This window comes from Fukomys damarensis, unplaced genomic scaffold, assembly GCF_012274545.1.
Source record: "Fukomys damarensis isolate Sample0158 unplaced genomic scaffold, DMR_v1.0_HiC HiC_scaffold_31, whole genome shotgun sequence".
In the NCBI taxonomy this organism is placed as follows: Eukaryota; Metazoa; Chordata; class Mammalia; order Rodentia; family Bathyergidae; genus Fukomys; species Fukomys damarensis.
In genome coordinates this window covers 4,474,810-4,492,374 of record NW_022900943.1, presented here as the reverse complement: position 1 = coordinate 4,492,374, position 17,565 = coordinate 4,474,810, and the positions used below count along the sequence as shown (strand labels likewise).

General features: G+C 33.3%; 1 protein-coding gene across 13 annotated transcripts in view; it reads left to right on the top strand.

Moving 5' to 3' along the window:
- Window positions 1-17,565, top strand: part of Ccdc171 (coiled-coil domain containing 171) — a 339,562-nt gene that overhangs the window by 138,326 nt on the left and 183,671 nt on the right. For 12 of the 13 annotated variants that reach the window (XR_781535.1, XR_781536.2, XR_781534.1 and 9 more), the window contains 3 exons: window positions 1,434-1,660; window positions 2,410-2,592; window positions 11,070-11,255. Coding sequence is in view for 9 of the 13 variants with exons in the window: in XM_010630948.3 (XP_010629250.1) it covers window positions 1,434-1,660; window positions 2,410-2,592; window positions 11,070-11,255 (596 nt within the window). In the remaining 4 variants the exon portion in view is untranslated. Of the gene's footprint in view, window positions 1-1,433; window positions 1,661-2,409; window positions 2,593-11,069; window positions 11,256-17,565 lie in introns of those variants that run through there. The other variant, XM_033757683.1, reaches the window with a different exon arrangement.

Below are 17,565 nucleotides of genomic sequence, written 5' to 3'. Positions count from 1 at the left end.
AAAAAAAAAAAAAAAAAAAAAAAAAAAAGGTAGCTGGAGAAACAGGAAATAAGTATATTTGATATTGAAATGATGTGTTGACTATTATGAATACATTTTACTATGGCTCAGTCAGCAGTAAGCTATTTATTGAATAATGATTATCTCACTTGACTCAGTGGTCTGCATTATATGTCAATTGCTATGTAAATCTCCTAAATTTTTTTTCATTCACTAACAGAGCTGTTAATGAAAGAAGTGTGTGTTTTAATTATACTTTGTGTGCCTTTTGTCCTTGTGATTCTCAGAGTGTTTACTGTCAATAGTATGGGGATTAAACTTGTATGACCTTATGTTCTTAGATGTTAGTGCATCAATAACTGATAGAAGTAAATTTTACATGAAAAATATACTTTTATGCAATTAACAGTTTTGAAGTAGCATATTTTTCATATTTTGGCTGCTATATAAATTTTAAAATTTATCTTTCCTTTTATACATTGGGGAATATACAAAACAGAGTAAGTTTCAAAGTTGAAAAACAGCGTCTCTGTAAGGCATTTGTTTATACTATAGAAAACTACGGATTGGACACCTGCTCAGTGTTGCTTTTCAATATTGAACCATATGTGATCTGGTAATTAAAAAGATGTTTTTATTGAGTGAAAGTAGCTCAGTTTGTTTTTGTGCTTATGATATAATGACAAAGTTTAAATGTACTTCCATAACAGAACCTCTTGAAATGTAGTATGGTATATTACTTAATTTAATAATCTGTACGGATGGTATCATAAGACAAGTAATGACAGATTAAGACCTACCTAGCAGAGGGAAAACTAAATCACATGACTTTTATGAAGACATAAATAAACCTATTAACCATTATCTGGAATACCAGTTAGTTGAAAGAGTGCTGACAGTTTTATTTATCAATATTAAATATAATTATTAATTTCATACCTGGTGAATTTGGCAGTAAGCAGGTACTTGAATATGCTGGGGCCTCAAGCCCATCACGTGTGAGGGATGAGTCTTGAAATCCTGTGGGAAAATAAGTAACTGTAGTCGTAAAATTTTAATTGCTTTAAAATGAGGCAAATTATATTTTCTTGTCTGAGAATGTAAGTAATAGGACATTAAGGTAAAAAGCTGTAGTGGTTGTACAGATAAAATGGACTTTCATAAGGTTTTAAAACAAAGCGTGATGCATTTGTAGTGTCATAGTGCCCCATGTGAATGACATACATATGCATTTATTTTAGATATATTGGTTGGATATCTATTTTCTGAGTTCTTTTCATTGTGCAAATTAATGTGGGAGGGAATTTTTGAATGAATTACTACAGGTGAATGGGAATTATATAACTGAAAAATATTTTTATCATACTGTGTTCAGTATTGTGAAATGAACAAGAGAAAATTCATATTTTTTTTGGTGCTTTTTTTGTTTGAAGATCCAAACTCCAGAATTTGTGGCCATTTGCTCATAAGTGCAGCCAAGAATTCGTTTGCAAAACTCATGGATAAAATTAGTCTGGCGATGGAGAGTATCCCTTTGCATAGTAGCAGGAGTATTACATATGTAGAAAAAGATTCCTTGGTTCAGAGGCTGGCCCGTGGACTTCATAAAGTAAACACACTGGCCTTGAAGTATGGTTTGTGTGGCCATGTTCCCGTTATGGTATGTATATAGTTTCATTTAATAGTAACTTTAGGACTTGCAGATTTAATTCTGAATGGGACTTATTTATAGTTTGTGTTAGTTGTACACGAATGTAATTTGAATGTAATTAGATTTTCTTTAGATGTCGTGTAAACTTTTTTTTGTTGTTGTTTTGAGACAGGGTCTCACTATGTAATTGAGATTGACCTGGAACTCACTAGGTAGCCCAGGCTGGTCTCGAACTCACAGCAATCCTCCTGCCTTAGCCTCCCAAATGCTGGGATTACAGGCGTGTGCCGCCACACCTGGCTCATGTAAACTTTTAATGCAATAAATTAAAACACTTCTGACAAAGTCCTGGTGTTAGTTCTAAATACCTTATACTGTTCTCTCTTAGCACACTGCAACAGAATTAACCCCACAATTGTCAATTCTATTTTCTAGCCATATAGATAGTTTTTTTTTACACCAGGAGTTCATTTCATATAAGCCAAATTATTGATCATATAAAAAATAAAGGGGGCTGGGGATTTAGCTCAGTGGTTCTACTGTCTGCCTTGCAAGCACAAGGACCCGAGTTCAATCCCCGGTACCAAAAAAAAAAAAAAAAAAAAAAAAAAAAAAAGTTTCACTTATAAGTTTCAGTAATAACAGTTTCATTTTTTTGGCTAATTTAAGTTACATTTAATTTAGTAAAATGGTTATTGCTATTGTTTTATTAGTAAATCTCTGTTATTGCTTGTAAAAGTGCTCTTATTTAACAACAGAAAAGCACAGCATCATTACAAAAGCAAATATTTGGATTCACACAAAGACTACACGCAGCGGAAGTAGAGCGTCGCTCCCTGCGCCTAGAAGTCACAGAATTCAGACGAAATGCGAATGAAATGAAAAAGGAGCTTGACAAAGCCCGGGGTCTCCAAGTGCAATTGAATGACTGTGAGCACTCTGTAAGTATGTATGATTTAGAAAAGCATAGTTTCATTGCTGTGATAGCTCTCTCTATCCTTTTTTCCCCTTAACTTTTATCTTTTTAAAAATTCAGAGTCCCATTAAGATTGATCGTTTCTCACAAAACTACCTTTCTGAAATGCCTCCAATTGAGGAGCCTGCTGTTGGGAGAGAGGATTTCCTCTCTTCTGCCCTTATGTTGAATATTTTTAGTAAATTACATTATTTATAATTTGAGGTCAAATTGATGTGTTTACTAGTATGTGTTTGTCATCTGTATCAATCACAGATTAGGGAATTTGTATCTGTACATAATATATCTTAATCCTTTTTTCCCCATTCTCTTCTCTTCCCTTTAACCTTTCTTCCCCACCCATTTTCAAAAGCTTCGTTTCCATTTTTTCCTTCCTTTCTCTTTTTTTTCCCTTCCCCCTTCCTGTGCCCTTGTCCCCCTTTCAGTTTGAACCTATTCTTCCTACACCCTAATATCTAACCTCCATCATCATCCTTATGTACCATTTATGTTCCTCACACAAAAGAGACCATGTCATATTTAAACTTGTGCATCCATTTTATTTCACTTAAGATTATGGTCTCAAGGTGCATCCATTTTCTTACAAATGACCCCAAGTTTATGGCAGAGTAGTACTGAATTGTACATAAATACTACATTTTCTTTATTAATCTGGTGGTGGGGACATGGGCTGTTTGTAAGATCGTGCTGCTATAAATATGGGCGTGCATATATCACTGTGGTTTGAAGCTTTTAACTCGTTTCAGGAAGATACGAAAAAGGGGCACACCTAGGTCAAGTGGAACCTGTAAGTGTTACTTTTTTTTTTTGAGGAATCTCCATACTGATTTTCACAGTAGCTTTACCAATTTACTGTCCTGACATCCAAGGAGAAGTGTTCCTTTTCCCCCACAGCTTCACCAGCATTTGTCTTTGGTTGATTTTTTGATAATAGTCATTCTTTCTGGAGTGAGAAGGAATCTCAGCATTGTTTTAATTTGCATCTCTCAAATGACCAGTAATGTTGAACATTTTTTCATGTATTTATTTGATATTTTTACTTTTTCATCTGAGAGGTATCTATTGATTTGAGATAACCATTCTTGGATTGGCTCTTTAAATTTGAGGGGGGTCTGATTTTTTTGAATTCTTTATAGATTCTAGGTGTTAGTCTTTTAGAGTAGCTGGTAAAATTTTTTTTTCTGTGCTGTGGGTTATCTCTTCACTCTGTTGGTGGTTTCTTTTGCTGTGCAAAAGGTTTTTAATTTTAGGTGATCCCAGTTGTTGATTCTTTGTAGTATTTCCTAGCAATCAGGGTTTTGTTCATAAAGTCTTTGCCTACACCTATTCTATCTTGTTTCTTTTTTTATATTTAGATTTTTGATCCTTTCAATTTTAGTTTAGTGCATGTTGAGTAATAAGGGTCTAGGTTCAATTTTTCGCATGTAGAAAGCCAGTTTTTCCAGACCCATTTATTGAAGAGGCTTTGTCAAAGATAAGGTAGTTGAATGTACTTGGAGTCGTTTCTGTATCTTCTGTTATTTTCCATTGGTTTTTGAGTATTTTTTTTCATGGTAGCTTTGTAGTATAACTTCACATCGGGGATTGTAATGCCTCCTTCCTTGCCCTTGTTGCCTATGATAGCTTTTGCTAGTCTAGGTCTCTTCTGGTTCCATATGAATTTTAGGATTGTTTTCTCTAGTTCTGTGAGGTATGCTATTGGTATTTTGATTTGGATTGTATTAAACCTGTATAACAGTTTTGGAAGCATGCCTATTTTCACTATATATTTTTTTTTACTTATCTCAGAACAAGAGATATATTTCTATTTTCTAATATCTTCTTTGATCTTCTTTTTTAGAGTACCATAGTTTTCAATGTATAAAACTTTCATTACTTTTGTTTGATTCCTAAGTATTTCATTTTTCTTGATGCTATTGTGAAAGGTGTGTTTTCCATAATTTCATTCTCATTGAGTTTGTTATTTATGAACAGGAATGCTATTGATTTTTAAGTGTTAACTTTGTAGCCTGCTTTACTGCCAATTTGGTTATTAATGCTGGGAATCTTTTGTTGAAAAGTATCATGTCATCAGCAAGTAATGATAGTTTAACTTCTTCCTTTCCTATCTTTATTCCTTTTATTTAATTTTTTTGTATAATTGCTATGGCTAATGTTTCCAGAACTGTATTGAACAGGAGTGACAGTGGGCACCCTTGTCTTGTTTCTTCATTTAAGTGGAAGCTTTCAGTTTTTGATCATTTAGTAATATGTTGACTATTGGTTTGTCATAGATTATTTTTATCAGATTGAGATACCTATTCCAATTTTATATGGAGTTTTTTGTTATTGTGAATGGGTGTTGGACTTTGTCCAATTCTTTTTTGTTTCTGTTGAGATGACACGGTTTTTGTTGTTGATTCTAATAATGTGGTATATTACATTTATTGATTGCATATGTTGAATGATCCCTGCATCCCTGGGATAAATCCTACTTGATCAGAGTGTATAATTGTCTTGATTACTTGCTGCATTCTGTTTGTCAGTATCTTATTGAGGATTTTTGCATCTATGTTCATTAAGGAGAACGTGGCTTATAGTGCATTAAGGAGAACATGGCTTATATTTCTCTTTTTTGGTTGGATCCTTCTCTGGTTTTGATATCAGGGTAGTGCTTGCTTCCAGGAATGAGTTTGGGAGTGTTCCTTCCCTTTCAGTTTCATGAAAGAGTTTGAAGAGTAGTGACATTGGCTTGTAGAATTCAGCAGTGAATCCATCAAAACCTGGGCTGGGCTTGGCTTGGCTTCTCTTTTCCCCCTTCCCCTTCCTGTCTCTCTTCTCTCTGTCTGTACCAGGGATCAAACTCAGGACCTTATGCTTGTGAGGCAGGCAGCAGAACTACTGAGCCAAATCCCCGGCCTCTGGGCTTTTCTTTATTGGTAGTTTTTAAGTTACTTCAATTTTATTAATTGATGTCGATTTATTTAGAAATTCTATATCTTCTTGATTCAGCACTGGTAATTTATATATATCTAGGAATCTGTCCATTTCTTCTGAGTTTTCCATCTTATTAGAGTACAGATTTGGATGTTGTGTTCTTTTAGGGCTTGAAATACTTTGTTCCAAGTTCTCCTTAACTTAAAGGTTTATGTTGAGAAGTCTGCTATGATTCTGATGGGTTTTCTTTATAAGTGATTTTTTTTTTTTTTTTTTTTTTTGGTACCAGGGATCAAATTTGGGTCCTTGTGCTTGTGAGGCAGGTGGTGGCACCACTGTGCTAAATACCCGGCCTTGATTTTTTTTTTTCTTAACAGCTGTTAGTATTCTATTCATGTGTTGAATTTCGGGAATCTTGACTACTATATGCCTTGGTGTAGCTTTTTTCTGATGATGGGTAATTGATGTTCTATTTTCCTTATTTGTACATCAAATTCTTTTTCCATGTTTGGGAAGTTTTGTGCTATTACTTCTGTGAATAGGTTTTTTAAATGTCCTATGTGCTATCTTCTGATTTTTCATTGATTCTGATATATCTTAGTTATTGTTGTTTGTATCATCTAGCAGCTGTTGGATTGATTTTTTTTTTTGTGGACCCTTGGTATTTTTAAGAAGTTTTTCATTTGATGGTTGTTAACTGCAAATCTGCCTTCTAGAGCTGATATTCTGTCTTCATATTGGCTGATTGTGGTACATATACTTTCAGTGGAATTTTTAATCTGGATATATATGTTTGCATCTGTTTTATGGGATCCAGTTCTTTCCTATATTGGGCATCCATGGTTTCCATCTCTTTCCTAAGATCCTATTTTTTTTTTAAATCTGTATCTACTCTAGGTTCACTAACCGTGTCATTCATTATGGTCACAAATTGCTTTTTGAAAGAAATGTTCAATTTGTTTGCAATTGAGTTATCAACCTGTTGAATTGCTATTTTCCTCTTTTAAATGTTGATATAGGGCTGGGGATTTAGCTCAGCGGTTCGGTGGCCTGCCTTGCAAGCGCAAGGACCCGAGTTCAATCCCCAGTACCAAAAAAAATTTTTTTTAATATAATTCGATCATCTTGAAGTTTTAAAGCTGTTAAACTGATGACAGTTGGATACAAATACGAATATAAAATGTGTTTATTGAACCTAGCAATAATCTAATTTTATTTTTCCCAAAATTTTTGGTTAGTATGTTTATGATACATAATACATTCATCGTGGTGCTTTTGGTACAAATACATCTTGATCCTATTACTTGCCCTTCCTATCCCTTTCCTTCCACTTTCCCCATTGCCTTCCCATTTCCACAATGTCTATTTCCGTTTCCTATCATCTTTCTTTTAGTTTGCTTATTAAATTACTTACATTTTGGGTTTCTCATGTAAGAGAAATAGTGTAATATTTAACTTTCTGTCTGGTTTATTTCACTTAGCAATATGAACTAAGTACTTCTATTTTCCTACATGTGACATAAATTTATCCTTCTTTTTTTTTGATACCAGGGATTGAACTTGGGACCTTGCGCCTGCGAGGCAGGTGGCAGAACCACTGGGCTAAGTCCTCATCCCCAAATTTATCCTTCTTTATGGCTTAGTAGTACTCCATTGCATTATATTTATATACATTTTCTTTATCTGTCCGTCTATAACAAGCTAATTTTAGTACCTTCTTATGGAACCCACATTTTGCAAGTGTAACCATAACAATATTACTATAAATATATATTTTGATTAATCTGGAAATTTTATTTATTTATTTATTTATTTTGGGTACCGGGGATTGAACTCTGGTCCTTGCACTTGCAAGGCAGGCCACTGAACTGCTGAGCTAATTCCCCAGCCCCTGGAAATTTTATTTTTAACATTTGTGGTAACAGAGATTGGCAGGTAGTAACATTAATCTTACGATAAATTAAATTGTTAGCAGTAATTATTTCAAATAGATATACTATTAAAGGGAAATTGTTCTTATGAATTAGGCAGGGCCAAGTAATCTTGAATTACTCTTAAGTCTCTATTTTTTTTAAGCAAATGTCTACTACAATAGACAGTGATACTACAGTTTTTTCCCTCACTTTTTTAGTTTTTTGCTTAAAGGAAGAAAACTTATGAGTTGCTTCAGCACTTTTTTATTGTAAAAGTAGTATATGATAATCATAACTAAACATCAAGAAATATGAAAAAGAAAGTTTAAGGCATTCTAGTCATACCCGCTCATAACCAATCACTGTTGAAATGTGAATACATTTTGTTCCTCACATTTTTTAATGTGCAGATTTGTATGCATGCTTTTATGGATAACTGCAATTTTAAATAATTTTTATGTACAGTTCGCATGCTGATTTAAATATGTAAGCATTTTACTTCAAGTAGTAGATTTTTATGCTAGTATTTCATTTTAGATAAATGAACACTGTTCTGTTTTGTCTATTCCCTATTCATAGACATGTAATTTTTTTCCAAAAAATGTTGGTATTATAATTAAATAATAAAGATCTATTTATACTTTTAAAGCCAGCTCTTTAGGTGTGTATCTTTTCTTTTGAATTTACTTTCAATCATATATACAAACAAAATTTGAGGTTGTGAGATGGCCAGGCAAAATGAGGAAGCCACTGAAACTAAGATTTGGAATACAATAATTTATATAACAGTTGCCTTCCTGGAAATTGGAAGACTCTTTGTGTATGTTGTTCCTAGCATATGTATAAATTATTCTAGATATTATGTACAGTTGGATTTTGTAGTTCATAGTTTAGAATTAGAAAATCATCCTCTTTTGATCATTTAAGTAATAGAAAAACAAGTAAACATCTTATTTTTAACTATTAATCAGGTCCCAGTTTCTAGATTCTAAAGGAAAATTTGGTGGGAGGTGATAAAATCTGTGTGAGGGCTTTCTTTGTTTTAATAACTGGCTTGCAGCGAAGCCTAAGAATAAGTTCCAGGAAATGTTTACTGTGAATTATTTCCTCTGAAATTTAGGAATACAAATAGAGTTAATTGACAGAATAATTGAGGGTGGGAATTATAATAATATTTATATTTTGGCATATTATTTTAAGTTAGAAATTGTGGTTTCTAATATTTAATGATATTGACCATCAATTATTAACCCTAACCATTTTACAGATGTTGATTTATTTTGTCCTCATTGTAATCTCATATAAATGGATAGTTAAATACTATTATTATCTGCATTTTACTGATGAGGACTATGGGTGACAGATCAGCTAAGTTACTTGCCCAAAGTCATTAAGTGGAAATGATGGGATTTGAACGTGGGTAGTCTGCCTTGTAATTCTTACCTTTGTCCACTCTGTTGTAGTGGTTACAATTTATGCCTAGCTATAATAGGCATAATAGATAGAAAAAGATGCTATTTTCTCAAAAGTTGTGTAACTTTCCAATTTTTCACTGATTTCAGGCAAAATATATTGAAGAAAATAAGTTTCTAAAGTTATAAAGCAGGGCCTACTTACTGTCTACCAAAAAATTATTCAGTCCTTTGCTTTAGATCAGTGTGTTCATCTTCTGGTAGGCTGTTCTTTAACGGCTGACTTTCATGATTTATTGCTGTTTGTTTGTTAGCTTCTTTAAACTGTGTTCACACACTTTTTCTACATTACTTGTTTGATTGGATCTCCTTGCAGAAGTGTACATAGAATTGAGTCAGTCTTTCAAAATGATGAAAGAGAAAGGAGAGGCTAAAATTAGCTGCCTTTATAGGCAAAGAAAAAACTTTGGAGGAGTGGGAAGGAAACAAATTCTGATGAAGGAAACAAATGCTGAAAATGGTAGGGATCTTGATTTATTGAGGTGAGGTGGGTTTAAAGGAACAGAATTGTCTGATGATAAGTACTGGTAATTTAAAACAACTCAAGATACAAAAGATGGAGGAGATACAAAATTGTTCACAAAACCGTAAGAACAGAGTGATGTTAGAAGTAAAATAGTTACGCACCTGTAATCCCCTCTACTCGGGAGCATCATAAGTTTGAGGTCAGCCTGGCCAACGTAGTGAGACCATTTCCAAAGGAAAATAAATAAAATAAAAAGTTAGAATAGAGTTTGAGTACTTGAGCTTGAGATCTAGCAAAAGTTGGCCTCTGTAACTGAGTACTTTTTAATTGTTGGGCCATATGGAAACTGGAGCTCTGTAATTTGACTCACTTGTCAGAAAACTCAGAGATAGACTCTGCATTCAACTGCAATAATTATACATTCTATGCATACAATTAATAAGATTTTCATTCTGTGCTTTCTTCCTTAACTTTTTATAATTTATGTCAATTTGTTTTAATGGTGGAAAAGTTATAAGTCTTAAATAAATATTTATGCACTCAGTGTGATTAAGTGGTCTGCATAGTTTTCCACATATAATTGTTAGTTATCTACCTTTTGTGAAACATTTTTATTCTTTGTGCTTCAAGATCAAGATGTCTCTTGTTTGTCATAGTTTTTACTTCTTTAAATTGTTTTGAGCTGGAGATAATGCCAGCGTGTCTTACCTGGATCTCACATGCCTTAAGGGATGGCCTCTCTTTCTCACTGTTGTTAGTTATTATGGCGCAGAGTACTCTGCCCTCCAGATTACTCATAATATAAAAATTGTGGTACATATTGGTACTTGGTGTATTGATACCAAGTATATTGGTACACTTGGTATAATGGTAGTGGTATATTGACAGCTATTTATATATGAGTATTTTCACTGAAAATTTCCTGTTTTTCATTTTGTTTCTGAGACAGGGTCTCTATGTAGTTTGGGCTGGCCTTGAACTCATAATGAGGCCATCCTCCTGACTCAGTTGCTCTGGGATTACACGTGTGCACTACCATGCCTGGCTAACTTAATAAATATTGATTGAAAACCTTTATGGTGCCTAGTACTTATCTGTGTGTTGAGTGAGAAAACTAAATGAGGTACTTACAGTGAAGCTACATCTTTATATGTGTGGTTCCATGTCAGGGTGTGGATAAATAGTAACACAAAAGGAGGTGAATTTAAATAATGACAGTGGTAGTGAAGGAAATAAAACAAGATGGTGTTATACCATGAATGGGAAGGGAGGTATGGTTTGGTTAGGACTTGCCAAGGAGGGGACTTGAAAAATAACATGCTCAACATGGATTTAGGTGATCATTTGAACGCCTAGGGATTTGTTAAGGATTTTAATCCCCAAATCAAAATCTTTACAAAAAATGACCATATAGGAAGATTTAAACTGAGCATTATAGATTTATTTAGAATAACTAGAATGTTGTCTAAGATTTTGATTAAAATGATAACTTTGGAATATCACTATTGTGCTTTGAACCCAGGCTTGATACTTTTATCTTGATTTATGAAGTGAAGAAAAACAAATTGCATTTTGTCTTGTATTAGATCCTTAGAAATGTTGCATTATAATATAGTTCTGAAGATTAAACAGTAATGTAGTTAGCTTGTAACTGATTTTTCCCTTCTTTTTAAAGAAACTAATCACCCATGAGAAGTTTGAAAGTGCATGTGAAGAACTAAATAATGCATTACTTCGGGAACAGCAGGCACAAATGCTGTTGAATGAACAGGCACAGCAACTAGAGGAGTTAAATTATAGACTTGAATTGCACTCCAGTGAGGAGGCTGACAAAAACCAAACTCTTGGAGAAGCTGTTAAGGTAGGAGAACATTTCTTTTTCTTTTTTTTGAGGGGGGTGGTTCTGGAGATTGAACTCAGGACCTTGCACTTAAGAGGCAGGCAGTGGTACCACTGAGCTAAATCCTTGGCCCATTTCTTGCATAACCACTTACTTCCTCTCTGTGTAGATCTTAGGGAGAATTATGCATATCTCCTGAATATGCAATAGATCCAAAGGTATGAAATTTTATTCTTCGAGAGCTTACAATTATAAGTATGAATTCACATTAAAACATTTAAGTTGGGCCGGGGATTTAGCTCAGCAATTCGGTGGCCTGCCTCGCAAGTGCAAGGACCTGAGTTCGATCCCTGGTACCAAAAAAAACCCCAAAAAACTAACCAACCAAACAAACAGACAAACAAAAAAACATTTAAGTAGGCTTTATTGGTTGGTTGAAAACAAAGGGATTTCTCCAGTAATAATTTTCTTTTTGTCTCTTTTATCTTCCTTATTCCTTTGTAAGTAGTTCTTTTTCTATTCTTGTTTTGTGCCCGGTACAATTGGAAGTTCCATAGATCTTTTGGGCAACAGAAAAATTTTGGATCTAGGTCTCTCTGATTCTTTTTTTTTTTTCCTCCTTTTTGTGTTTCTTATTCTCTCTTATTCTTAAATAAGTGCATTATTTGGAGAGGAGGGAGGTTTGCTTTAGTGTTGTTCTGTCATACCTTCCTGGCAAAGATTTTTAGATGGGAAAGAGAAGTATAATTTAATAGTTGTCATTTAGAGAATTTCATTAACAGATTTGACTTTACAAAGTGTAATAATTCTTATTTTTTATTTTAGTACTGGAGAATTTTTCAATACAGTGATGATATACATGTGCCAGGCTCTCTGCTACTATTTCTATGCGAGTAAAATAGTTCATTGTTAAACTATTAGGAATTGCTTCATTTAGGAATTTATTTAGGAATTGCTATTATTATTTCCACTGTTTTTTGAGAAATTGATAAAGTTCAGTTTGCTCACAGTCTCCTGGCCTGTAGTATTGAAACTAGAATTTAATTTTAGTAAAATCAGAAAATACTGAAATCTAAAAGAAGCAAATCTATGGCTGGGGATGTAGCTCAGAGGTAGAGTGCTTGCCCAGCATGCACACAACCATGAGGTCATTCCCCATCCCTGGGGGAGAAAAAAGCAAATACAAGTGAATTTAAAGATGCAAGAATGTAGAATACTGTTAAATTTTAGGGTGTATTTTTCCTGATATATATATTGAACCATTTGAAGCTGCAGATTTTAGAAGTGAAGAACAGACATATACAAGCATTTTCAAATCGTTTAGCCTATAATGTATCGTTTTTATTATATAAACTTATTTATATAGTGTTTTGGAACTTGTTTGTATCACATAGTAATAGACTGAGCATTCTTGGTTAACAACTGATACAATCCTATAATATCAGTCTTTTTTTATTTCTGTATTTTTTCATAAATCTATTATATCAGTCTTTTTCCTTTCTGTACTTTTTCATAAGACTATTTAAAAATAGTTTTAAACACAAGTAACAGATATTGTGGAAAAATAAGAAAATGTAAGTGAAGAAAAATAAAAATTAATCCTGGGTAATATCATCAGCTATAGCTACCATTAAAATTTTGATGTATATTATTATAGACTTTGTATTTTGCATGCATAGAAATATAACCAAAAACAGGTTAATAAAAATACAATCATACTATTATATAATATATAATCATATTATACACAATCATACTAGTATACAGATTTGTTTTTTACTTTTTTATTTTTTATTTCTTGGTACCGGGGATTGAATGTTTTTTACTTTTTAAAAAATACAGTGTCAAGAATTACTTTCTATGCTAATACCCAGTGTCATCATCTTTAATGGGTGAATTTTTTTGAACATACTGTTTATAATTTTCCTGTTTTTTTATCTCTTTAACTCATAACATTTTATATATTTATGGAGTGTGATGCAATGCTTTGATATGTGTTGTATGCATTGTGGAATTATCAAATCAAACTAATATATACTTGTATTACTGTTATCTCACATACTTATCATATATTTGATATGAAAACATCAAACATCCACTCTTTTAACAGTGTGAAATAGATGTTATTATTGACTATAATCATCTTGAAATAGAGTTCCCGAATTTATTTTTCCTAATTGAAAGTTTGTACCTTTTAACCAACATTCTCACCCTAGCCTCTAGTAACTGCCTAAATTTATTAACTTAATTTAGTCTTATAGATGTAGATTTGTCTTATATTCTTCTCCCTCTTTTTTTAAAGTAGTTTAAGATGAATACCTCCTAACTAAATCATTACATTCATAATTGTGATTATTTCTTTGCGATAGAGTCCTACATGAGGACTTATTATACTAAAAGGCACAAATATTTAAAAATATAGAATCAGTTGGCTAACACCAAGTTTTTCCCATTACATTATTTCCTAAGACATATGAGAATAGCACTTTTTCTAACCTGGCAATTACTGGAAGTTTAAAAAATGGCAACATGATAGATATATCATTGCTACTTTAATTTGTATTTCTTTGCTTGTCAAGTTGAACATTTTTATTAGTAGTCATTAAACAACATCTTTATGCTTTATGTCTTACTAGTAGTTAATATAATTAACAATGCTTTGAAGAATCATCTGACTATATCATACTGCAGTCTGTTCTTTCTGTAATAGTTTGTAGTTTATTATGTTTAAATATCATATCTTCCAGCAGATAAAGAGCTGTTCATATTAATTTCGTGAAAGTGCCAGTAGCTTAAATATTGTCAAGAGTGGAGAATTGTTTAATTACTATCTCTTAATTAGAACTAGCAGGTGGTAGTGTGAAAATGCTCTCTTGTGGGAGGCAGCATGGTTCAGTGAAGAAAGCACTGGCCTTGGAACAAGAATTTCTGAATTCAAATCCCAGTTCTGTCACTTGAGCAAATTACTTAACCTTTTGAGCCTTACTTTCTTCTTCTGCAAAAAGGGGGTAATCATACTTAAGTTACAGAATTTTTATGAGGATGAATTAAATCACTATTTGAAAAGCAATTTTGTGCTTGATAAATACTTTTTTGTTTTTTTCTGTAATTTAAAAAGTGTTTTAAAAAACCATGTGCTGTGTACATAACTGTGTGTGTGTGTGTGTGTGTGTGTGTGTGTGTGACAGAGAGAGAGAGAGAGAGAGAGAGAGAGAGAGAATGTTAGCATTACTGGGGATCAAACCCAGGATCTTTGGACCATGGATCGAACTTACCTGCTCGTGAGGCAGGTGAAGGCACCACTGAGCTAAATCCCTGGCCCTTAAACCCAGGATCTCTATCACTGATGTACATCACCAGTCCTTTTTTTATATTTTATTCTGAGTCAGGAGCTTGCTAAGTTGTGCCAATGGGACTTGAACTTGGAATATTCTTGTCTCATTCTTCCCATGTGCTAGGTTTATAGGCTTATGTCACTCTTGCCAGTATGTTTCTAAAAATAAAGCAAGTCATTTCCTCTTCTTAAATAAATAAAATCGTGAATAGAATATATGGAAAATACAGAAGAATGAAGTTACCTATGATATCATCTTTCTGCATCTATTGATATAATCTTGTGGTTTTTGACCTTGCTCCTGTTTTTGTGATATATTACATTTATTGACTTACATATGTTGAACCATCCTTGAATCTCTGGAATAAAATGTACTTGATCATGATGTATCATCTTTTTGATAATGTACTACATTCTATTTGCTCATATCTTGTTGAGGATTGTTGCATTTATGTTCATTAAAGAGATTGGCCTATAGTTCTCTTTTTTTAGTTAGGTTTTTATCTGGTTTTGAGATCAGGGTGATACTGGCTTCCGTAAATAAATTTGGGGGCACTCTATCCCTTTCAAGTTCTTTAAAGAGCTGGAGGATTACTGGTGATACAACATCCCTAAAGGTTTTGCAGAATTCAGCCATGAATCCATCAGGTCCTTGTCTTATTTTAGTTGGTAGGTTCTTTACTATTGAGTGAATTTTATTGCTTACTTTTGAGTTGTTAAGCATATTTATGTCTTCTAGGGTTAGTTTTGGTAGTTTGTATGTGTCTAGGAATCTGTTTATTACTTCAAAATTTGCTAATTTGTTGGAGTATAATTTTTTGAAGTAGTTATTGTCTTCTGGAGTTTAACAGTGTCTGTTGTGATTTCATCTTTTTCATTTCTTCGTTTTTTGTTTTTTTGTTTTGTTTTGTTTTTTGGAGACAGTATCTCACTATGTAGTTGAGACTGACCTGGAACTCACTATGTAGCCCAGGCTGGTCTTCTACTCACAGCGATCCTCCTGTCTCAGCCTCCTGAGTGCTGGGATTACAGGTGTGCGCCACCATGCCTGGCTTTATCTTTTTCATTTTTAATTGCATTGATGTGAGTCTTTTCTCACTTTTTCTTGGTGATTCTGGCTAAGTGCTTATCTATTTTTTTTATTCTTTCTAAGAACTAGCTCTTTGGTTCATTTAATTTTTTTTAATAGTCTTATTTCAGTCTCAGAATCATTGATTTCTGCTCTTTATAAATTCCCTCCTTAATTTCAGTTTGGGGCTGGTTTGTTTTTTCTCAAATATCTTAAGATAGAATAAGGTCATTTATTTGGGCTTGCTCCATTTTTCTATTGTGAGTATTGATTGCTATAAATTTTCCTCCTAGGGCTGCTTTCATAGTGTCCCAAAGGTTTTGTTAAGTGGTACAGTCATTGTCATTAACTTCCAGAAATTTTTAAATTTCTTCTTGATTTCTTTTGTGACCCATTAAGTGTTCATTTTCCATGAGCTTTTGCCTTTTCTGATGTTTCTTCTGACACTGATTTCTATTTTCATTGAAAATCTGCATAGGGTGATTTTAGTTCTTTTATATTTACTTAAGCAGGCTTTGTGGACTAGTTTGTGATCTATTTTTAAAAAAGTACCCTGTGCTGCTAAAAAGAATGTATACTCTGTTGTAAAAGGGTAGAAAGTGGAGTGTTAAAATCCCCTACTGTTAACCATTTACTAATAATAAACATTATTACATTAATGTTTATTTGGTTTTTAATTTTGGTAGTTTTTATTTTATGAAGATAAGTGTTGCAGCATTTGGTGTATATATGTTCATCAATGTTATCTCTTCTTGTTGGATTATTCCCTTAATTAGTATGTATAGGGCGAGGGATTTGGCTCAGTGGTGCCGTTGCCTGTCTCGCAAGTGTAAGGTCCTGTGTTCGATCCCCAGTACCCCCCCCAAAAGAGAAAAAAAACCTTTAATTAGTATGTAGTGACCTCCTTTGTCTCTTCTTATCAGTTTTAACTTGATGTTTACCATGTCTGATATTAGAATGCTGTCCCTGCTTGTTTTTAGGGTTCTGGCATGAAGTGTTGTTTTCCATCCTTTAATTTTTAGTCTGTGAATATCTTTGTGCATTAGATGAGTTTCTTGAATTCAGCAGATTGTTGGATTCTGTTTTTTGATCCAGTCTGCCAGTCTGTGTTTTTTGCTTGGAGAGGTGAGGCTATTAGCATTGAGAGTTATTACTGAGATGTATGGTTATTTACTATCGTTGCCTTCTTTATTGGTTGGTGTATTGATTTTCTTTTCTCAATGTTTTTTGTTTCTGTTTATCTATTGACCTCACTGGTTTCCTTTGTGTTTTTTTTTTAAATTTATTTTTTTTTTTTGGTACCAGGGATCAAACTTGAATTCTTGCACTTGCAAGGCAGGCGACAGCACCACTGACCTAAATCCCTAGCCCCTCCTCTGTGTTTTTAGCTGTGTTCAATTCATTGTTTCTGTTGAAAATATTCTTGAGCTGGTTTAGCATTAATATATCTTTTTACACTTCATATACCCTTTTCATTTAAATACCTTATTTCTCCATTTTGAAAGATAGCTTTGCTGGATTAAGTTTATCTGGGTTTTAAGATATTTGCTCTTAGGGCTTCAAAGACTTCATTCTGCTGTTTTGGAGGATTTCATATCCTTGTTGATCTGTCATTCAAATTTTGAACAGTTTTGGTTCGCTCATCATTTTTTTAAACGTTTTTCCCCAAAATTCACTGTGGCCATATTGAGTGTAATTGCTATAAACTTTTGGTTCATATCCTCTTTGAACTCATCTATTTTTTTCATCCCTGCTAAGAACTTTTCATAGAGTTCTGCTAGTTGGCATTTGTTTCCTTCTCCCTTTGTGACCTCTTGTTCTTCCTTGGGTAAGTTGGGAGGGATTTGGAGATCTTCTCTTTGTTTCTCTTTTGTTGTACTTGTATCTGTGTATGTGTATGTATATGTATGTATGTGTGTATATATATA